A 23,259-nucleotide genomic window follows, 5' to 3' on the forward strand; every position below is an offset into this window, starting at 1 on the left:
CGGATTCAAGTGATTCTACTGCCTCAGCCTCCCGAGTAGCTGGGATTACAGGTGCCAGCCACCACGCCCAGCTAATTTTTGTATTTTAGGTGGAAACGGGGTTTCACCATGTTGACCAGGCTGGTCTCGAACTCCTTACCTCAGGTGATTCACCCACCTCGGCCTCCCAAAGAGCTAGGATTACGGGCATGAGTCACTGCACCCAGCCTCTGCTGCCAACTTTTATCGCAACCAGGGTGAACTAGGGTAACAGAAGGATTACTCACTGGTTTCCAAATTCTGATGCTACAAAAAGGAATCCTGTTTTAAGCACACACATGGCAGCAGCAACTGGTACAGTATCAAAATACTTGAGCCGAATCTCAGTAACCTGGCGAGAAAAGAAACATTCTGTTGTACAAACAAGTGAAGTGAGCCCCATATTATAAGACAGCACAGGCTGAGTAGCAAATAAAATACTGTATTTCATATCTGACCAGGGGACAGTAAACTCCAGCTCACGGGCCAGTCATGTCAATTATTACCGGCTGTGGCTATCTTCGTGCCGTAACGGCAGAGTTGAGTAGTTGAGACGGAGACTACGTAGCTCACAAAAGCTGCAAATATTTACTATGTGGCCTTTACAAAAAAATGTTTGCCAATTCCTGATCCAAACAGCTATCCAAGAAATTGCCCAACTATTCACAGAGCTCGTCCATAGGATAAAACTAGTAACAGATCACGTTTATTACCAGTTTTCAGTAGAAACAGAGACCTTTATCTTCTTCACACCAATTATTATCACCTAAAAATAATCACTACAAGTGGCATTACCACTCTTACATTGTATGTAAGATTACCAGACAAAAAAATCTAATAACCAGAGAGAAAATCTATACTGATATACCGGTTCCAAAGGCAACTACTTTCTAATTCCCATTATTTTAACTTGTAAACTATTACCTGTCTTGCCTATCTCATCTCATAGAGTAGCTGTACTGGTCCTTCCATGATCTACTTACCATATCTTCATCTGTCTCCAAAGTGATCTTAAAGATATCTCCCTGCTCAGTTTGAGCCAAAAAGAAGAACATCGATTTGGTCTTATGGGTTGCAGAGCAAACAAAAATCATTCCTCTTTCAGGGTCATCCAGGTCATTCTAGCAAAGTCAAAAACACAATCGACGTCTTAGAAATGAGTACTTCTTAGTTCTGGAATTCAACACTTTACTAATAGGGATTACACATGACATTAAAGGCCTAAAGGCACAAGCTTTGATCCAGAGTGTCCTGCCAGCCAGAGCACTGGAACTCCACAGCTCAAAATTCTCCTGCTACAAATATCTAATAAACTCTGGGTAACCAAAAGAGTCCCAATTTCACTACAGCCTGATCAGATCCATAAGGCAAAAACTATCTCCAGAGAAAAATGTCAGAGAAGAGACATGAAATTTAAAGAGTCATCATTTCAGGCTGTGAATGAAGCACTGCTCCATCCAAACTACTGTGTTCTACATCAAATGCCTGATTCCTAAAAGGCACCTTCTTACATATGATTTTGAATTTTTTTTATTTTCAAGACAAGGTCTCACTATGTTGCCCAGACTGGTCTCTAACTCCTGGGCTCAAGGGATCCTCCCGCCTCAACCTCTCAAGTAGCTGGGGATCAGACGAACACCACTGCGCCTGGCTTGCGTTTTTTAACGTTTCCAACAGTTTCTATTTCTCTCACCGAGTAAGTTCGGCAAGAGTTTTAGACTTTGTTATTGCAAAGCCAAGTACGGTGCCTGGCACAGTTAGGTCTCAACGTCTAATCAACTTAGTGACTTCCTGTCCCTTAACAAGAAGAATTTAACTTGCCAAATTTCTTCTAAGGTTTTCTAATATTGATGGAATCTTACATACTACGTACTAGATTAAATTAAATCCTGAAGTTCAACCCCAGGACAGATAAATATTTAACAGCAAATAAATAATCCAGGGGTGAGGGGAGAGATGGCAATAACTGATTCAAAGGATCCACACCAAAACCACTGGGTGAAAAGACGCTGGGGAAGACGGATATTCACTAATCTCAGGAAGAAGGATATTTACTAGTCTCAGGATGAGGGACATTCACTAGTCTCAAAGATCACCATCAAATTCCATTGTCAGTTACCAAAAAAGAAAAGACACCATTACAATGAAGACAATGGGCAGGCACCACCTTAACAAAGTGACCAATTTAATGTCTCAATCAGATAAACCAACATTATGGATACACAATGTGTGACATAGTGGAGAATATATATCACCTATACATCACCCCCTCTGCACTTATTATATCAAAAATATTAAACTCAATATAATCATGAGGAAACAGACTATGGGACAGACTATAAGAGAATTAGCTGGCCAGGCACGGTGGCTCGGGCCTGTAATACCAACACTTGGGAGGCCAAGACAGGCAGATCAAAAGGTCACGAGTTCGAGACCAACCTGGCCAATATGGTGAAACCCCACCTCTACTAAAAATACAAAAATTAGCTGGGCATGGTAGCAGGTGCCTGTAGTCCCAGCTACTTGGGAGGCTGAGATGGATCACTTGAGCCTGGGAGGTCGAGGATGTAGTGAGCCAAGATTGCGCCACTGAACTCGACCCTGGGCAACAGAGCAAAACTCCACCTCAAAAAAAAAAAAAAAAAAAAAAAAGAAAATTAGCCCAGACAGGCAGGGCGCCTCATACCTGTAATCCCAGCATTTTGGGAGGCCAAGGCAGGCAGACGACTTGAGGTCAGGAGTCTGGGACCAGACTGGCCAACATTGCAAACTCCATCTCTATTAAAAATACAAAAAGGGGACCAGGTGCGGTGGCTCACACCTGTAATCCCAACATTGTGGGAGGCCAAGGCGGGCGGATCATGAGGTCAGGAGATCGAGACCATGGTGAAACCCCGTCTTTACTAAAAATACAAAAAGTAGCCGGGCGCGTGGCAGATGTCTGTAGTCCCAACTACTTGGGAGGCTGAGGCAGGAGAATGGGGTGAATCCAGGAGGCAGAGCTTGCAGTGAGCCTGAACCACTATTCTCCAGCCTAGGTGACAGAGCGAGACTCAGTCTCAAAAATAAATAAGGCGGGGCGTGGTGGCTCACGCCTGTAATCCCAGCACTTTGGGAGGCCGAGGTGGGCGGATCACGAGGTCAGAAGATCGAGACCATCCTGGCTAACACAGTGAAACGCCATCTCTACTAAAAATACCAAACAAAAATTAGCCAAGCGTGGTGGCGGGCACCTGTAGTCCCAGCTACTCGGGAGGCTGAGGCAGGAGAATGGCGTGAACCCAGGAGGTGGAGCCTGCAATAAGCACAGATAAAAAATAATAAAATAAAGAAATAAATAAATTTTTTTTTTTTTTTTTTTTTGGAGACAGAGTCTCGCTCTGTCATCCAGGCTGGAGTGCAGTGGCCGGATCTCAGCTCACTGCAAGCTCCGCCTCCTGGGTTCACGCCATTCTCCTGCCTCAGCCTCCGAGTAGCTGGGATTACAGGTGCCCGCCACCACGCCCGGCTAGTTTTTTGTTTTTAGTAAAGACGGGGTTTCACCGTGTTAGCCAGGATGGTCTCGATCTCCTGACCTTGTGATCCAACCGTCTCGGCCTCCCAAAGTGCTGGGATTACAGGCTTGAGCCACCGCGCCCGGCCGAAATAAAAATTTAAAAATACAAATACAAAAAATAAAAATACAAAAAAGATTAGCCGGGTGTGGCAGTGAACGCCTGTAATCCTGGCTACTTGGGAGGCTGAGGTGGGAAAACCACTTGAGGTTGCAGGGAGCCAAAATCACAACACTGCACTCCAGTATGGGAAACAGGGAAACAGAGCAAGACTCCATCTCAAAAAAAAAAAAAAAAAAAAAAAAGGTGAGAGGGAAATATCCCAAACTAAGGGAGACTAAAGGCCAATTACAAAGGAACTTTTTGGGATGACAGAAATATGAATATGAACTAAACATAAGGTAACTGTACTACACAAAATGTTACAATTTCTAGGGTATGATATTGGCAATCTGGTTATATAGGAAAATGTCCTTGTTCTCGGGAGTCATCTCAGAAGATTACTGGAGTGAGGCATCATAATGCCTGTAACTTCTTTTCAAATTGCTTAGCCTAGAAAAGTATATGGACATAACATGAAAAAGAAAAAACAAATGTAGCAAAATATTAATAACTGATTAATCTAAATGATAGGCATGTGGGAATTCATTGTTTTCATCGTTTTTAAACTTTCTGTATGTTGGAATTTTCAAAATAAAAATGTTGGGAAAAAAACAAGCAAAACAGAATAAAAGGCAACCTATCTCTAACAAATATGTCTGGTTTCTCCAAACTAGAAACGTTCAGGAATTTCAAATTAATAACTGTCCATAGGTTCCTCTGAAATAGATATTAGATTAGTTTTAATCCCCTTTCTAAACGAATCTGTTTGGCTTTTACTAAAATATTTTAGCAGCTTTATTAAAAACAACATTTATGTCCCTGTCCCGGGGTCACTGAATTTTTTTTTTACTTTACAAAAAAACTAACTTGGTAACAAACTAAGAGACTACACTGCAATCACAAAAATTAAAACACAAATATCTCTCTTCTTATATCAAATATCTTACCCGCCTCCTGGGAATTGGACAGCGGATATCTGGCTGGTCACCAAAGTTCTTGTAAGTAATATAGTTTTCAGAGCAGATCAGTACTCCACTTGGGCCATCTGACCCTCCTGGAACTGTGAGAGAAAATAAAACTTAGCAGGGACTTTGACACAGACATGAATTTCTTCAGCTTTCAATTCCTCCTCTCTTTCAGCACAACTTCATGATGGTAATGTGCCTAATGCTAAGAAACATTTCAAGTGTTTCTCCTCCCTTATGCTCATGGTAGATAAGGATGAAGCATAGTTTGTGTTTACATAGAAGGTTTGATCAGCCTGGATAACGTATCCAAATGTTTACCTCCAAACCCAAATGCAGTTCTCATCTTCAGATGTATAATACATCAAATCACTTACTGGACATGGACCTTCCACCGGTATTTTTAAAATACAGTGTGTTCAAGCCAGGCATGGTGGCTCATGCCTGTAATCCCAGCACTTTGGGAGACCAAGGAGGATCAATTGAGGTCAGGAGTTCGAGACCAGCCTGGCCAACATGGTGAAACCCCATCTCTACTAAAAATACAAAAATTAGCCAGGCGTGGGAGCGCATGCCTGCAATCCCAGCTATTCAGGAAGCTGAGGCAGGAGAATCACTTGAACCCAGGAGGTGGAGATTGTAGCGAGCTGAGATGGCACCACTGCATTCCAGCCTGGACGACAGAGTACGACTTCATCTCAAAAAAATAAATAAATAAAATAAAATTAAATTAAATTAAAATAAGCAAAATAAAATAATAGGCCAGTCGCGGTGGCTCACACTTGTAATCCCAGCACTCTCGGAGGCCGAGGCAGGAAGATCACCTGAGGTCAGGAGTTCGAGACCAGCCTGGCCAACATGGTGAAATCCCATCTCCACTAAAAATACAAAAATTAGCCAGGCATCGTGGTGGGCACCTGTAATCCCAGCTACTCGGGAGGCTGAGGCAGGAGAATTGCTTAAACCCAGGAGGCTGAGGTTGCAGTGAGCCGAGATCATGCCACTGCGCTCTAGCCTGGGTGACAGTGAGAGATTTCGTCTCAAAAAAATAAAAATAAAACAACCGTGTGTTCATAAACAAACTCAGGTTCCTTCCCAACCCTGCTGCACCTCCTAGATTCTCCACCTTAGAGAATACTACCATCAACTAACAGACCAAACCAGACACCTGAATATAATCCTTCAATTCTCTCTCCTCCCACAGCCCTATTGATTCTACCTCCTTGGCAGCTACCAGTATCTCTTAGTTTAATGTCCTGATCAGTCTCCTGCCTTCAGTCTTAATATTATCCATTTCATTAGCCAAAGTATAAGCAATTAATCTAAGGTTGTCATAGCCAAAGTATAAGCAATTAATCTAAGGCTGTCAATCTATCAGATTATTTCCCTACTTAGAATCCTTCAGTAGCTTTCACCCCACCCCTACTCCTATCCCAGTCCCTTAATTAAATCATAAGCTTTTAATTATTTTAATTATTTAATTATGAATGAACCACGTTATTTCTTGTATTTAGGCTTTTGTAAATGCTGTTTCCTTTGCTTACAACTGAAACTTCCTCTCCCACTCCAACTGCACCTAGCTAACTCCTAACTAGCCCTCAGGTTTCAGCTTAGAGACTCCAGCAAGCTTTCTGTAACACATTCCTTTCCTTTCCCTGTTTAGGGAACTTCTCTGTGCTATCATGGCATTTGGCACAGTCTCTGGTAATTGGTTATTTATCTCTATTCACCACTAGACTCAATCTTGCATAAAGGCGGCACCACATCTAATTTTTCACCACTGAAGTCCCAAGATCCAGCAGATGGACTTAGCACATACTGATTGCACAGGCTCAATAAAAATGTGTTGAAAGAATGAAAAAGCCCTTGTGAACGAAAGGTATGGTAATATGTTACAAGTAATGAGATGTGTAATCCACTTTCCGTAAGTCATCTGCTTAATGTATTAACAATCTCTAAGATTAATACTCAAAGTGCTGTCCTTTATTTTTATTCTCCAATATCTTCCCCACACATCTTATTTTAGACATCAATTCAAGTGCAAATGATTCAAAATAGAACAGATCAGTTTTCCCCAAGCCTGCTGAAATGCAGACGACCACAAATATAGCTTCACTCCTTTAGTCTTTTAATATAATGAATTAGTAATGTGGATTTCCCAATGGTGAACTGATTTCCAACTATGAACTGATTTCCAACTGTGAAAGTGTTTTCCATCTTTTAGCTCCTCCAAAACGTTACTTAGCTATGTGCATTTAAAACACTGAATCTGATTTGCTGGAATGTTAGCTTTTCCTATCTACAACCATATGAACCAGCCTGCAAATTTTTTTTGTTACTGTCCATCCAGTTTTGATATTGTAGTCATACTAGACTCACAGAGTGGTACAGTAGCATTTACTCTTTTTCTACTCTGGAGAAATCTGTTTTACTTTTTTTTTTTTTTTAAATATTTATTTTTTCATTGAGACAAGGTCTCACCTTGTTTCCCAGGATGGTCTCAAACTCCTGAGACCAAGTGATCCTCCTGCCTCAGCCTCCTAAAGTGCTAGGGTTACAGGTGATAAGCCACTGCGCCCAGCCAAGAAACTTATTTTAAAACAGAATACATATATATCCCTCAACAAGAAAATAAAAGCTTTCCTGAAAATCCTGGACCTCAGTCTTCTGGGAGTGACTTTGGACTACTGCTTCAATTTCTCTAATGCTGGTCTATTGAGGTTCTTAATTTATTTTTGGATCAATCTGGTAATCATCTTCAAAAATATTTCCATTTTGTTTAAGTTTTCATATTCACAAGTTTTATCTTGTTGGGTTTGTCCATTTCATTTGGCTTTTCAAAGAGCTAGGTTTGAAAGAGGGGGAAAAACTGACTACAGTCAAACTGTCACAACTACTAACAGTAATGAATATTCCAAGCTGACTGCTCCCTTCAACTTCTCTTCCCTGCCCTCAGTAGGAAATGAGTTATTAAGGAGCTAAACACTCTTTATCCCCAACACTTTTTAAAATCACTCCACCACATGAACTTCTAACCTGTCCAAAAGATAGACAAGGTATTCAGGTTCACGACAAATGGATTAATTCCCAAACCCTTTAAGTAAAACCTATTAGGTTTGGGCATAAAATGAACCAAGTAAAAGGGTATACAAAGCAGCTCTGAAAGAAAAGTACCTGTAATAAGGAAGTTGCCGTGTTCCTCCAAAGGTTCACTGTATTTTCGGACCACATGATTTAAACCAAGGTCTAGCTCATAGAAAGTAAGTGTCTGCTGGGTATTAGCTGCTGCTTCCCCTGTCGGATCATTGTCTGCTTCCTACAGAGAACAGTGGCATAAAAACTAATCAGCAGCATAAAATCGAAGATCTGGAAAGTACATCAGGACTCCAATTTACAAATGAGAAAACAGAAGTCCACAAACGTCAATTTTATTTTTTGTTTTGAGAGACAGGTTCTCACTCTGTCACCCAGCCTGCAGTGCGCAGTGGTATAATCTTTTTTCTTTTTAATTATACTTTAAGTTCTAGGGTACGTGTGCATAACGTGCAGGTTTGTTACATATGTATACTTGTGCCATGTTGATATGCTGTACCCATCAACTCGTCAGCACCCATCAACTCGTCATTTACATCAGGTATAACTCCCAATGCAATCCCTCCCCCCTCCCCCTGTGGTATAATCTTTTCTTTTTTTTTGAGATGGAGTTTCGCTCTTGTTGCCCAGGCTGGAGTGCAATGGCACGATCTCAGCTCACCGCAACCTCTGCCTCCCGGGTTCAAGCGATTCTCCTGCCTCAGCCGCCTGAGTTGCTGGGATTACAAACATGAGCCACCACACCTGGCTAATTTTGTATTTTTAGTAGAGACGGGGTTTCTCCATGTTGGCCAGGCTAGTCTCAAACTCCTGACCTCAGGTGATCCGCCCGCTTCGGCCTCCCAAAGTGCCTGGATTACAGGCATGAGCCATTGCACCTGACCACAGTGGTAAAATCTTATCTCGCTGCAGCCTAGAATTCCTGGGCCTCAGGCTCCCAAGCGGCTAGGACTACAGGCACATGCTACCATACCTGGCTGATGCCAAATAGTTTGACAAAGTTTATGCTACAAGATAATGGCAGACCTAGAATGAGAACTGCAATCTCCAAATTCTGGATCCAGGGATCTCTCTACTAGAGAACACTGCCTTCCATTCAAGGCAAAGAATAGTATGCTCTGTGAAAAAATACCTTAAACACAGCTTCACATTTTTCATGAAGCTTTTCCCAATAAACATCTCGTTTCCATAGAGATTACTTAAATCAGAGAAAGACTATTAAATACTTGGTTAACCTCTGAAGCATCCCAAAGAATTTCAGTAAGGCATTTGGAATATGGAGAAGATGTGCTAGCAGGACAGAATTAAGACATGAACAAGGGGCTGGGCGAGGTGGCTCAGGCCTATAATCCCAGCAGTCTGGGAGGGTGAGGTGGGCCAATCACCTGGGGTCAGGAGACCAGCCTGGCCAACATGGCGAAACCCCATCTCTACTAAAAACACAAAAATTAGCTGGGCATGGTGGCAGTGCCTGTAGTCCCAGCTACTCAGGAGGCTGAGGCAGGAGAATTACTTGAACCCGGGAGGCAGAAGTTGCAGTGAGCTGAGACTGTGCCACTGCACTCCAGCCTGGGCAACAGAGCAAGACTCTGTCCCCAAAAAAAAAAAAAAAAAAAAAAAAAAAAAAAAAAAACACACACATATGCACAAGGAAGAAAACAATCTTTAAAAAAATAACGAAGTGACTGAAAGAAATGCAAAGAGACGGGGTCCCCATTACCTCATAATCCATTTCCAGACAAGCAAACATTGGATTTTCAAATCCAACATCTACTCCAACTACATGATACACTAAAGTATTTGCTTTGTGGGCTTCCAGGGGAGATGAAATGGTAAGTCGGGCTGCAGCATCTCTGTTCAAAATATACACCAATTTCTGTTTCTCAATGGCACCTGTAGTTGAAGGAGATAAAACATACAAGATTCCCAGATGAGAAGAGACACTTACAAAACCAGAGTCACATCATGCTTTTCTTTTAATCATTATTAACAGCAGTAACTCTACAACTATAACAACTCAGCATTCTGTTTTCTATCATCAGAATAGCACTTTGGGAGACTGAGGCGGGTGGATCACCTGAGGTCACAAGTTCAAGACCAGCCTAACATAGTAAAACCTCATCTCTACTAAATACAAAAAATTAGCCAGGTGTGGTGGCACATGCCTCTAATCCTAACTACCTGGGAGACTGGGGCAGGAGAATCGCTTGAATCCGAGAGGTAGAGGTTGCAGCGAGCTGAGATCGCACCACTGCACTCCAGCCTGGGCAACAAGAGCGAAACTCTGTCTCATTAAAAAAAAAAAAAGAATAGCAATAATGGAGCTGGGCACAGTGGCTCAGGCCTGTAATTCTAGCACTTTGGGAGGCCAAGGCAGAAGGATTGCTTGAGCGCAGGAATTCAAGACCAGCCTGGGCAGCATAGTGAATTCCCCATCTCTTTTTGTTTTTTAGATGCAGTCTCACTCTGTTGTCCAGGCTGGAGTGCAGTACCGCTATCTCGGCTCATTGCAACCTTTGCCTCCCAGGTTCAACCGATTCTCCTGCCTTAGCTTCCCAAGTAGCTGGGATTACAGGCACGCGCCACCACACCCAGCTAATTTCGTATTTTTAGTAGAGGCAGGGTTTCACCATGTTGGCCAGGCTGGTCTCCAACTCCTGACCTCAGGTGATTCTCCCGCCCTGGCTTCCCAAAGTGCTGAAATTACAGACATGAGTCACCGCACCAGGGTGAGACCCCCATCTCTTTTAAAAATAAATGGCCACTGTGTCCAGCTGAGACATCCATCTCCTAAAAATAAATAATTTTTTTTTAAAGACAATGGCATCGTGGTGGCCCCCTCCTTCCTAATATGGATCTTAAATATCCCACTAACTCGTCAAAATTTTTTAATGAGTCCTAGATTTAAGGATACTGAAAAACAGTAATTCATAAAAATTATCATTAGTTTTATTCTCTGAACTAAATCTAACAATTTTATGACTACTCAGAGACGACTGCCCTCTAGAGGCCTGATCAGATATACAAAATTGTCTTCAAAAATTTATCAGAGAAGAGACATGAATGTGAATCATCACTTCAGGCTGAGGAAGGCAACTAAATTCATTGTCTAATAACATAAGATCATTTCATTTTAGTCTTTTTGCCAAAGACAAAGAAACTGAAAAACACTCATTTCCAACTAGATGGGAAGTAGAAAAGTATGTTAAGATTTTTCCCATTGTTTTAAAAGAAAACAACTCTTTTAAAAAGGAAATGCAACTTTAAACTTAGAGTAAATCCAAACATGATGCCAAACCCATGTAAGTGATTAACTGGAACTGGCACACCACCAAGATCACAGCATTGTTATCCTAAATTAAGCACACACAGCAAGTAGAGTAAATCACTTACTAATCATAACGGCTCGCCCTTTGGGATCCACAGCTAAGAACTGGCCAGGAACGATGCGACGGCATCCACTCTTGCCAAAGGTTTCTTGGTGAATCTTCTCAAACATATTCTTAGATGGCTGGTATTCCAAGATAACAATTCGACCGGAGTCACTGCCAACTACAATGTAGTCTTTGGTGCCACCTGTCAGCCTAAAGGCCATGAGTGACCGGATAACACCGAATACTTCCACAGTGAGTAGGGTATGTACTTTGCCAGTGTTGGGGTCTGGGCGAAGCAGCTCCAAGATCTTCCCACGGGAAACAACAATTTCTTGTTGTTTGGTTCCTAGATCACCAAAAAATAGAGATCACAAACAACCAGAACCCAGCCTGCCCACCATGGTGAAATCCTGTCTCTACTAAAAATACAAAAATTAGCCAGGTGTGGTGGTGCATGTCTGTAATCCCAGCTACTCAGGAGGCTAAGGCAGGAGAAGTGCTTGAACCCAGGCGGTGGAGGTTGCAGTGAGCCAAGACTGCGGCGCTGCACTCCGGCCTGAGCAACAGAGCAAAACTCCGTCTCAAAAAAAATTAGTCAGGTGTGGTGGCATGTGCCTCTAGTTCCAGCTACTTGGGAAGCTTCAGTGGGTGGATAGTTTGAACCCAGGAGCTCAGAGAATGTAGTGGGCTATAATCCTGCCATTATACTCCATCCTGGGAAACACAGCAAGACCTCTTCCATTAAAAAAAAAAAAAAAAAAAAAAGGCCAGGCACAGTGGCTCACACCTGTAATCCCAGCCCCAGCACTTTGAAAGGCTGAGGCAGGCAGATCACTTGAGGTCAGGAGTTTGAAACCAGCCCGGCCAACATGGTGGGACCCCATCTCTACTAAAAATACAAAAATGAGCCAGGTGTGGTGGTACATGCCTATAATCCCAGCTACTTGAGAAGCTGACTCAGGAGAATCGCTTGAACCTGGGAGACAGAGGTTGCAGTGAGCTGAGGTCACACTACTGTACTCCAGCCTAGGCGACAGAGCAAGACTATGTCTCAAAAAAAAAGAAAAAAAGAAAAGTAAACTTCTTTATCATTTTAGATAAAAAGGAAGACTGAATTGGAAAAGGAATATGAAAGATAAAATTAGTATTAAAAATGTGCTTTCATCCAGGCACAGTAGCTCATGCCTGTAATCCCAGCACTTTGGGAGGCCAAGGTGGGTGGATCATGAGGTCAGGAATTCGAGATCAGCCTGGCCAACATGGTGAAATCTCGTCTCTACTAAAAATACGAAAAATTAGCCAGGCGTAGCAGCGCACGTGTGCAATCCCAGCTACTCGGGAGGCTAAGGCAGAAGAATCGCTTGAACCCAGGAGGCGGAGGTTGCAGTGAACCAAGATCACGCCACTGCACTCCAGCCTAGGTGACAGAGCAAGACTCTGTTTCAAGAAAAAAAAAAAAAAGCTTTCAAAATTTCTATCCAAACTCCAGCTGAGATTCATTGCATCACATAGTGAAGTCAGTCACAAATCTCCAAATTCCCATATACGTATTTCCTTAATCAAATGCAGCAAAGAATAACTAAATTACCCAAATGAAGCCTCAAACCCACAGAAAGAGCCATGAGGATCAGAGAAAATAACATGAAATATGAACGCTGTGTGGTCAGTTAGGCTGCTGCTCACTATCACACATTAAGTATTCAGATTTAAACCTCAAACAAAATTGTGTCATACTCTACACAATCATGAACCTCCTGCATTACTTGGATTGACTTACAAATGTTAAATCTGCAAATGGCAAGAAAAAGTTTTTATATAAAGATTAGTATCTCGCTTTCAGTAACTTCGTATTTATATTTCCTAATCCAATATTTGAAATTTCACACAATTCAAACCTGGCCTTAATCCATCTTTACAAAAATATCCCCCACATGGTGAACATAAGCAAATGATCTGTTTCCATGCAAACAGCACTCCCTACCTAAATTGCACTTTCCCTTTTCTCTCATACAAAAGTTCTATCTCTTCAAACACCAAACCAAGGTCCAACCTTCCCTTTATTTAAATTACTCTCTGATAACCTGACAAACACCTTCAGACATTCTTTCTACCCAACCTGATGTCAAATTCAAAATCAAGGACCAGGTCTTACACATCTCAGTATGTCTCACTGCAATAAGCAGGCAAGAATTGTGTGCCCTGACAAGAATCATTGCACAACGTGAGCTAGGAAATGCATCTGAAATAGGTAACAAATAATGCACCAGAACTTAACACCTCATCTCATAATCTGAATTGTTTACATTTACCAACTGCTTTGTCATAAATGGAAAACATTTCCTGCCCAAGAGACTAAACAAGGTATGTATTAATTCACTTAAAATTTCAAAAGATGGTAACGAGAGAACTTACCAGAAAAGTTGCCATGAATGGCAAAGCTGATGCCAGTGGCTCTCTGCAAGGTTAAGTTGTACAGAAACATGGTTGCAGGAAATCTGAGTCACCCAGACCTCCAGGCCTTGGTTACACCAACAGTACCGAGTCCAAGAAAGCTAAGGAAATAGAAAACAGAAAAATAGCTGGGAGACTATTACTTCAACAGACATTTCTGTATGGGAAATTCTGGATGAAGACAGCAGAACCAGTAGAGCAAGCCCTATTAAGAAACAACATGGGCCGGGCGCGGTGGCTCAAGCCTGTAATCCCAGCACTTTGGGAGGCCGAGACGGGCGGATCATGAGGTCAGGAGATCGAGACCATCCTGGCTAACACGGTGAAATCCCGTCTCTACTAAAAAAAAATACAAAAAACTAGCCGGGCGAGGTGGCGGGCGCCTGTAGTCCCAGCTACTCCGGAGGCTGAGGCAGGAGAATGGCGCAAACCCGGGAGGCGGAGCTTGCAGTGAGCTGAGATCTGGCCACTGCACTCCAGCCCCGGCGACAGCGCGAGACTCCGTCTCAAAAAAAAAAAAAAAAAAAAAAAAAAGAAACAACATATGTGGCCGGGCACGGTGGCTCACGAGGTCAGGAGTTCGAGACCAGACTAGCCAACATAGTGAAACCCCCGTCTCTACTAAAAATACAAAAATTAGCTGGGCATGACGCTGTGTGCCTGTAGCCCCAGCTACTCAGGAGGCTGCAGCAGGAGAATCACTTGAACCCAGCAGGCGGAGGTTGTGGTGAGCCGAGATCATGCCACTGCACTCCAGCCTGGGCAATAGAGTAAGAGTCCATTTCAAAACATGAAACAACGTACAGTCAGGCGCAGTGGTTCACACCTGTAATCCCAGCACTTTGGGAGGCCGAGGCAGGTGGGTCATGAGGTCAGGAGTTCAAGACCAACCTGGCCAACACGGTGAAAACCCCTCTACTAAAAATGCAAAAACTAGCCGGGCGTGGTGACACACGACTTTAATCCCAGCTACTGGGGAGGCTGAGAGGCGCGAGAACAGCTAGAACCCGGGAGGCGGAGGCTGCAATAAGCCGAGATCACCCCACTGCACTCCAGCCTGGGCGACAGCGAAACTTCGTCTCAAAAACAAAGCAAACAAACAAAAAACATACACCAGATAAATTTGGTAAGCTTTAAAACTCCCCCACGTCTGGGCTGGGGGCGGTGGCTCACGCCTGTAATCCCAGCACTTTGGGAGGCCGAGGTGGCTGGATCGCCTGAGGTCAGGAGTTCGAGACCAGCCTGGCCACCATGGTGAAACCCCGTCTCTATTAAAAATACAAAAATCAGCCAGGCGTGGTGGCACGCGCCTGTAATCCCAGGTAGTCTACTCGGGAGGCTGAGGCAGGAGAATCGCTGGAACCCGGGAGGCAGAGATGCAGTAAGCCGAGATCGCGCCACTGCACTCCAGTCCGGGGGACAGAGCAAGACTCCGTCTCAAAAACAAAACAAAAAACTTCCCCCACGTCTGTTTACCATTATTACAAAAAGCTTGTATGACTGCTCACTGCATCTTCTCTGTCCTCTAAGGAAACATCATCGCATTTAAACTCTATCCTCCATTTTGCAAATGAGAAAATAGGGGCTCAGGGGAGGAGACAAGTTGCCCAACTACCAAAATACAAATTCAAACTGGAGTCTTGGCTCTGAAGACTGTTTCCGTTATTTACGCTTTTAACACGCTCCATCATTCCATCTTCCCATCGGTGTACCATTTACCCAGAGGGAGACATCCATGCCTCCCGCTGCTTGTAACATCTCCCCCGTATCAGAGACCCCAGACGTTAAAAGCAATCTCCACGAGCCCTATTTTGAGCTAGGACATGTTCCCACCCTGTGGATGGAAGCGACAGATGATTGCAGGAAGCCGTTTTCGCGCCCCAACCATCCCTCTGCACCTCCTCCTGGTCCCCAACCTCGGACCTCTCGGGCCTAGACTGCCCGTGACCCCCGCCAAAGTCTCGGGCCCCCCTTCCATATCGCCGCTCTCCGCCTCCCCGAGCCCGGGGAAGTCTCCAGGCTGTTTTTTTACCCTGCAGCGAGAAGGATGGTGTGGATATCCGACGGATGCTACCTCCCTTCAAAACTTAAGCCACCACTAACTCCAACATACTGGTGTCCGCCATTAGACCGCAAGACAGGGGCATTCCGGTGGCGCGCGGCAGAAAAAGGCACCCAACCCGCGCCTGAAGAATATATATAATTTTTAAAGAATGCTTCTGTCTTGCTTCCACACCGCATTAAAAATTATTTAAACATGCTTTATTGCTTTGCTTTTTCCAGGAGAACAGAAAATTAATAGGTTTTTAGAAGTAGACTTTAAAAAAAAAAACACAGGCGTTCATTGGGCACTTCTGTGGGCTGCCCCAAAGAGGCGCCAACGAAGAGGGGGCCTCGAGGGACCGGAAGTGCCTAATGCGGACCAAGATGGCGGACCTTGATTCGCCTCCGAAGTTATCCGGGGTGCAGCCGCCGTCTGAGGGGGTGGGAGGTGGCCGCTGCTCCGAAATCTCCGCTGAGCTCATTCGCTCCTTGACAGAGCTGCAGGAGCTGGAGGCTGTATACGAACGGCTCTGCGGCGAGGAGGTGCGGGGCCAAGCCTCTTGTTTTTCATGGAGGATCTAGGGAGAGTGGGAGCCTTCAGTCGGGGAATCCGGGCTGTGGGAAGCTCTCTTTGCTGGGGGATACAAAAAAGCGGGAAAACAAAGAAGCGGAAGCGTAGTCGGGTATATGAGTAGACCTCTCAACTCTTTTTACGCTGTCGGACGCGCCGAGCTTGTTTTCCCTGATATCTGGGCGATCTACAGCCTCTCCTGCCTAGACCCCCATTGATTTTCCTGATCCATGATCACCAGTTTCTCCACGGGAGTGAAGTTAGTCCGAGAGTATTTGCCAAAGTGCTTGGTTCTCAAAGTAATAAGCGCCCTTTTGCGTTGGTTTAATTTAAAAATTATGAAAAGCGTTTCATCCTGTTATTTAAGAGGGAAGTCTTTGCAGGTAAACTTCTTGAACCGTTTTAAGAATTCTCCTTGTGGGGAGTGATTTGGGGTGTGATTTTAGCGTTTCGGTCAAATGCACATCTTTGTAGAGGTTTAAGCTTTTAAGACTAAGGCACAATTCTCTAATCTTGGACAGGTCACTTCATCTCTTGTACCTTGACATTTTATCAAATGAGGGGTATGGACTAGATTCTCCAGTACCTTTCAGTTCATAACGTTCTATCTCCCGTCTCCTTTAATTTTCAGTGGCAAGTCGATGCTGTCAATTCACTTTCAAATGTCAGTTGGGTTCCTTGCCAGTCAAAAGAGATCTAAGCTCTAATCTAAGACCAAACTTTTAGCAGAGTTGAGCACGAAAGGCGGTTTTAGCCTGAGGAAGAGGGGATCGTTGATATCTTTGATTGTAAACTTGCAGTAACTCTAGCAGTTTCTGATACATTTTCAGCAAGATGTGTGTGGTGTTTTTTGTTTTGTTATTTTTAGAAACAGGGCCACTCTCTTGCGCGGGCTGGAGTGCTGTGGTGCTGCAATCAGAGTGGATGAAACTATAGGCGCACACCACCATGCCTGGCTAGTTTAGTGTGTGGGTTTTTTTTTTTTGTCTGGCCTCAGCAAGATGTGTTTTAAAATTTAGTATCTTACCGGGCGCGGTGGCTCACATCTGCAATCCCAGCACTTTGGGAGGCCAGGACGGGAGGATCACCTGAGGTCAGGAGTTCAGGACCAGCATGACCAACGTGGTGAAAACCAGTCTCTACTGAAAATACAAAATTAGCTGGGCTTGGTGAGGCATGCCTGTAATCCCAGCTACTCGGGAGGCTGAGGCAGGAGAATCGCTTGAACCTGGGAGGTGGAGGTTGCAGTGAACCAAGATAGTGCCATTACACTCCAGCCTGGGCAACAAGAGTGAAATTCTGTCTCAAAATATATATATATATATATATATATATATATACACACAAATTTTTTTTAGTGTCTGTATATATGTGTATATATATATGTTTTTTAGTATCTTAACATTCCTAAGCTTGCATTCATTCAGTCATTCAATATGTTGGGTGGAAAATTATGGAAATCCTACAGACAAAATAATATAAGTTCTGTATCTGTATTTGATGACTGTCAAGAGGAAGTCTCCCTCTGGAACCTACTGAACGATTTTAATAAAAATGTATATGGCTGGCTGGGTGCAGTGGCTCACGCCTGTAATCCCAGCACTTTGGGAGGCTGAGGCGGGTGGATCACCTGAGGTCAGGAGTTCGAGACCAACCCTGGCCAACATGGCGAAACTATGTTAGTCTCTACTAAAAATGCAAAAGTTAGCTGGGTGTGGTGGTGGGTGCCTATAATCCCAGCTACTCGGGAGGCTGACGCATGAGAATCGCTTGAACCCCGGGGGGGCAGAAGTGGCAGTGAGCCAAGATCACACCACTTCACTCTAGCCTGGGCAAAAGAGAACTTGTCTCAAAAAAAAAAAAAAAAATGTATAGCCGGCTAGGCACAAGTGGCTCACACCTCTAATACCAGTTCTTTGGGAGGCTGAGATGGGCAGATAGCTTGAGCCCATGAGTCGGAGACCATCCTGGGTAATATAGTCAGACCTTGTCGCTACAAAAAATTAAACAGTGGACCAGGGTTGTGCATGCCAACAGTCACAGCTATTTAGGAGGCTGAGGTAGGAAGAGTGCTTGAGCACCCCCCACAAAAGAAGAAAAAAAAAGTATGGTTAATTTTAATGGCTATTGTTGAACTATATGCCACATATCATGTTAAGCACTTTGTGTGGTTTCCTGTTTGACTGATTCAACAGCCTAATGAGATATGTTTTGCTGTCCCTGTTTTACAGATGAAAAAACTGAAGCAAAAAATGTTACATTAATTGAGGTTGCACAGTAAATGGCTTGAATGAGAGAGAATTAGATTTGTAACCTCTGGCTACTGACTATGCACCAAGAAGAAAATTTTTGGTAACTGTCACTGGAAATTTCATTTGTTTAGGCATTTTTTTTTTTTTTTTTTTGAAACGGCATTTCACTCTTGTTGCCCAGGTTGGAGTGAAATGGCGCAATCTCAGCTTACTGCAACCTCCACCTCCCAGATTCAAGTGATTTCCTACCTCAGCCTCCCATGTAGCTAGGATTACAGGCCCCCACCACCACACCCAGCTAATTTTGTATTTTTAGTAGAGGCAGGGTTTCAGCATGTTGGCCAGGCTGGTCATGAACTCCTGAGCTCAGGTGATCCGCCCACCTGGGCCTCCCAAAGTGCTGGGATTACTTTGGGATCCAGTGCTGGCCAGGCATTGTATTTTAAATGCCTTGCTGTATTAGACACTATGCTAATAATACTGACTAAAAGTTTATTTCTGCCCATTATGGTGCTCATCTGCCAGATGGAATATGATACATGTAAGATATCAATCATGCAACATAAGTACAAAATGAAGCATTGTTAAAGTCTAAGGAGAGCATAGTGGAAGGAAAAAAGGATTTGGAAATGGGATTCACCTTTCAGCTAAGTAATTGGATTAGATAACTCTTAAGGTTCCTTCTGATGATTCTGCTGACGGGATGTTTCTCTGTGTTTCAGAAAGTGGTAGAGAGAGAGCTGGATGCTCTTTTGGAACAGCAAAACAGCATTGAAAGTAAGATGGTCACTCTCCACCGAATGGGGTGAGTCTGTGCATCTCAGAAAGAGCTAATGTAAATTCCAACAGGGTCAATTGGACAAGTGACCATTTTTTAAGCTTTCTGTTATAAACACCAGTTGAGCTTGAAATATAAAGGGTATTATCTCAAGGTAAAGTGAACAACTAAGGGTGTTAGTTCGATGGTTTTCAAAGAGTCCTTGGACCAGCAGTACCAGCATCACACCTTGTTAGAAATGCAAATCCTAGGGCCCCACACCAAACTTACAAAATCAGAAACTCTAGAGCTGGGGTCCAGTAAGATGTATTTTAACAAGCCTGCCAGGTGATTCTAATGCACAGCCCAAGTGTGAGAACCACCTTTTTTTTTTTTTTTTTTTGACTTGGAGCTTCATTCTTGTCCCCCAGGCTGGAGTGCAGTGGTACAATCTCGGCTCACTGCAACCTCTGCCTCCCGGGTTGAAGCAATTCTCTTGCCTCAGCCTCTCGAGTAGCTGGGATTCCAGGCATGTGCTACCATGCCCAGCTAATTTTTGTATTTTTAGTAGGGACAGGGTTTCACCATGTTGGCCGGGCTGGTCTCAAACTCCTGACCTCAAGTGATCCACCTGCCTGGCCTCCCAAAGTACTAGGATTACAGGCATGAGCCACCACGCCAAGCTGAGAACCACCATTTTTATAGACTGGGTATATTTGTTAGTCATACAAATCGTTCCTTGGCTGGTCCTAGTGGCTCATGTTTGTAATCCCAGCACTTTGGGAGGCCACATCTAGAGGATCACTTTTGACCCTGTCTCAAAAACAGAAAATAAAAGTAAATAAATAAATAAATTAGCTGGGCATGGTGGTGTGCGCCTGTAGTCTCAGCTACTCAGGAGACTGAGACAGGAGGATCATTCGAGCCCAGAAGTTGGAAACTGCAGTGAGCTATGATCGTGCCACTGCACTCTAGCCTGGGTGGCAGAGTGAGAACCTGTCTCAAAAAAAAAAACAAGTTGTTCTTTGATCTCACCATCCTCTCACAGAGTACTGGTTAGTGCATCTTTTGCTCACTTAGCAATTGAGAGAATTTGTTCTCTAATTCTTTGGTTGTACCTATTTACGGGTGTCTTTATTGGTTTTAGAAGTTAATTTTGGCCAGACACAGTGGCTCACACCTATAATCCCAGCACTTTGGGAGGCTGAGGCAGGTGGATCACAAGGTCAAGAGATCAAGACCATCTCCTGGCCAACCTGGTGAAACCATGTCTCTACTAAAAATACAAAAATTAGCTGGGGTTGATGGCACGCGCCTGTAGTCCCAGCTACTCAGGAGGCTGAGACAGAAGAATCGCTTGAACCTGGACGGCAGAGGTTGCAGTGAGCCGAGATCGCGCCGCTGCATTCCAGCCTGGCGACAGAGCAAGACTCCGTCTCAAAAAAAAAAAAAAAAAAAAAGAGTTAATTTTTTTTATCAAGTATAGGTCTGAGTTTACAGTCAAACATTCTTGAGAAAAAGCTGAGTGCAGAGCAAACTGAGCTAAGAGTTATAGGTAGGTATGAAAGAAGTAGAAGACACAGTGCAAAGAAAAGTTTCTATCTCTTACCCTCTGCCCTATGGTTATGTGTATGCTGACTATGTGTTTCTCTAGTCCTAACCTGCAGCTGATTGAGGGAGACGCAAAGCAGCTGGCTGGAATGATCACCTTTACCTGCAACCTGGCTGAGAATGTGTCCAGCAAAGTTCGTCAGCTTGACCTGGCAAAGGTAATACATCGAGCTTTTCTTTTTTGAGACAGGGTCTTGCTCTGTCGCCCAGGCTGGAGTGCAGTGGTGCAATCACAGCTCATTACAGCCCCGACTTCCTGGGCTCAAGCACTTCTCCCACCTCAGCCTCCTGAGGAGCTAGGACTACAGGCATCCACCACCACACCCAGCTAGTTTTTGTATTTTTTGTAGAGATGGGGTTTTGCCATGTTACCCGGGCCAATCCTGAACCCCTGGGCTCAAGTTATCCTTCCGCCTTTCGCCGTGTTGGCCAGGCTGGCGTCAAACTCCTGACCTCAGGTGATCTGCCCTCCTCGGCCTCCCAACATGCTGGGATTGCAGGTGTGAGCCACCTTGCCTGGCCAGTAGCTTCTTTACTGCCCTCTACTAACTCAAACATCAAAATGTCAATGGGGCTGTGCGTGGTGACTCACACCTATAATCCCATCACTTTAGGAGGCCAAAAGAGGAGGATTGCTTGAGCCCAGGAGTTCAAAACCAGCCTGGGCAACATGGGAAAACCCTGTCTCTACAAAAAATACAAAAATTAACTGGGCATGGTGGTGCACACTTGTATCCCAGCACTTTAGGAGATTGAGGCAGGCTGATCTCTTGAGTCCAGGAGTTTGAGACCAGCCTAGGCAACATGGCGAAGCCCTGTCTCTACTAAAAAATACAAAAATTAGCCAGGTGTGGTGACGCACACCTATAGTCCCAGCTACTTGGGAAGCCAAGGCAGGAGGATCGCTTAACCCCAAGTGGCAGAGATTACAGTGAGCCAAGGTCATGCCACTGTACTCCAGCCTGAGTTGCAGAGTGGAGTTGCAAATTAAAAATAAATAAGTTAATAAATGCCAGCTTCTATTAAAAAAACAAAAACAAAAAGCTACCACATTAGAGATTAGAAGAGCACCTTCCAATAGAAATCTAATGTGAGATAACAAAGCAAGACAAAAATATCACAGAAAACTTTAGACCAGTAGCTCTTATAATATAGACATAAAGGCACTCAACAAGCTGGGCGCGGAGGCTCACACCTGTAATCCCAGCACTTTGAGAGGCTGAGTCGCGTGAATCACGAGGTCAGGAGATCGAGCCCATCCTGGCTAACACAGTGAAACCCTGTCTCTATTAAAAATACAAAATATTAGCCGGGCGTGGTGGCAGGCGCCTGTAGTCCCAGCTACTCGGGAGACTGAGGCAGGAGAATAGCATGAACCTGGGAGGCGGAACTCGCAGTGAGCTGAGATCACGCCACTGCACTCCAGCCTGGGGGACAGAGCAAGACTCTGTCTCAAAAAAAAAAAAAAAAAAAGAGATACTCAACAAAACCCTAGCAAAGCAAGTCTAGCAATATATAAAGAGGATTATATACTATGGCCAAGTAGAATTTATCCTAGGAAGACAAGGTTGATTTAACATCTGAAAATCAATTAAATGTAATGGTTAAGACCACAATTACTTTTGCACCAACCTAATAATACACCATATTAATAGAAAAAAAGACAAAAAACACATGATCACCTTATAGACTCAGAAGAAAACATTTGACAAAATTCTGTGCCCTTTCATGGTAGAAACACTCAACAAATTTGGATTAGAGGGGAACTTCTCAGCCTGATTAAGGGCATCTGTGAAAAACCACAGCTGGCCAGGTATGGTGGCTCATGCCTATAATCCTAACATTTTGGCAGACCAAAGCAGTATGATCTCTTGAGGCCACCAAAGTTTGGAACATAGTGAGAGCCTATCTCTACAAAAATTTTTTTAAAAAAACAGTCCTCAGCTAACATCACACTTACTGGTGAAAGATGTTATTCTTTCCTCCTAAGATGAGGAACAAGACAAGGGTGTCTTCTCTTACTGTGTCTCTAGAACAAGCAAGCATGTTTTAAAAAAAAATCTTTAATATGTGAGTTGGTGGTTCTATGGTTCTATCCAGGGCAATTAGGTAAGAAAATGAAGTAGGCCCGGCGTGGTGGCTTACTCCTGTAATCTCAGCACTTTGGGAGGCCGAAGAGAGTGAATTGCTTGAGCTCAGGAGTTCAGGACCAGCCTGGGTTTGGGCAACATGACAAAACCTTGTCTCTACAAAAATTATAAAAATTTGCGTGTTGTGGGTGTGTGCACCTGTAATCCCAAGTATTTGGGAGGCTGAGGTGGGAGGATTGCTTGAACCCAGGAGGCAGAGGTTACAGTGAACCAAGATTGCACCACTGCACTCCAACCTGGGCGACAGAGTGAGGCTTTGTCTCAAAAAAAGTTGGGCTCTATGGCTCAGACCTGTAATCCCAGCACTTTGGGAAGTCA

General features: G+C 43.9%; 2 protein-coding genes and 2 non-coding genes across 5 annotated transcripts in view; 1 reads left to right on the forward strand and 3 right to left on the reverse strand.

Moving 5' to 3' along the window:
• Window positions 1-15,727, reverse strand: part of SF3B3 (splicing factor 3b subunit 3) — a 50,451-nt gene extending 34,724 nt beyond the window's left edge. Inside the window, exons 1-8 of the mRNA XM_007993675.3 lie at window positions 15,590-15,727; window positions 13,519-13,658; window positions 11,126-11,452; window positions 9,453-9,625; window positions 7,814-7,955; window positions 4,622-4,734; window positions 1,002-1,139; window positions 267-370 (exon numbers count right to left, since the gene is read on the reverse strand). Coding sequence (XP_007991866.1) covers window positions 267-370; window positions 1,002-1,139; window positions 4,622-4,734; window positions 7,814-7,955; window positions 9,453-9,625; window positions 11,126-11,452; window positions 13,519-13,588 — 1,067 coding nt within the window. The 5' untranslated portion in view covers window positions 13,589-13,658; window positions 15,590-15,727. The remainder of the gene's footprint in view (window positions 1-266; window positions 371-1,001; window positions 1,140-4,621; window positions 4,735-7,813; window positions 7,956-9,452; window positions 9,626-11,125; window positions 11,453-13,518; window positions 13,659-15,589) is intronic.
• LOC119627771 (small nucleolar RNA SNORD111) lies at window positions 1,365-1,455 on the reverse strand. Its single transcript, XR_005244004.1, has one exon. It is a non-coding gene; the product is annotated as a small nucleolar RNA SNORD111 (small nucleolar RNA).
• Window positions 10,740-10,818, reverse strand: LOC119627772 (small nucleolar RNA SNORD111). Its single transcript, XR_005244005.1, has one exon. It is a non-coding gene; the product is annotated as a small nucleolar RNA SNORD111 (small nucleolar RNA).
• A 234-nt stretch (window positions 15,728-15,961) lies between the features above and the next one.
• COG4 (component of oligomeric golgi complex 4) overlaps window positions 15,962-23,259 on the forward strand; it is a 38,863-nt gene continuing 31,565 nt past the window's right edge. For both annotated transcript variants that reach the window (XM_007993676.3, XM_007993678.3), the window contains exons 1-3: window positions 15,962-16,143; window positions 19,146-19,228; window positions 20,835-20,949. In XM_007993676.3, coding sequence (XP_007991867.1) covers window positions 15,973-16,143; window positions 19,146-19,228; window positions 20,835-20,949 — 369 coding nt within the window. In that variant the 5' untranslated portion in view covers window positions 15,962-15,972. The remainder of the gene's footprint in view (window positions 16,144-19,145; window positions 19,229-20,834; window positions 20,950-23,259) is intronic.

The sequence above is a fragment of the Chlorocebus sabaeus genome, chromosome 5 (genome assembly GCF_047675955.1).
Source record: "Chlorocebus sabaeus isolate Y175 chromosome 5, mChlSab1.0.hap1, whole genome shotgun sequence".
Lineage (NCBI taxonomy): Eukaryota > Metazoa > Chordata > Mammalia > Primates > Cercopithecidae > Chlorocebus > Chlorocebus sabaeus.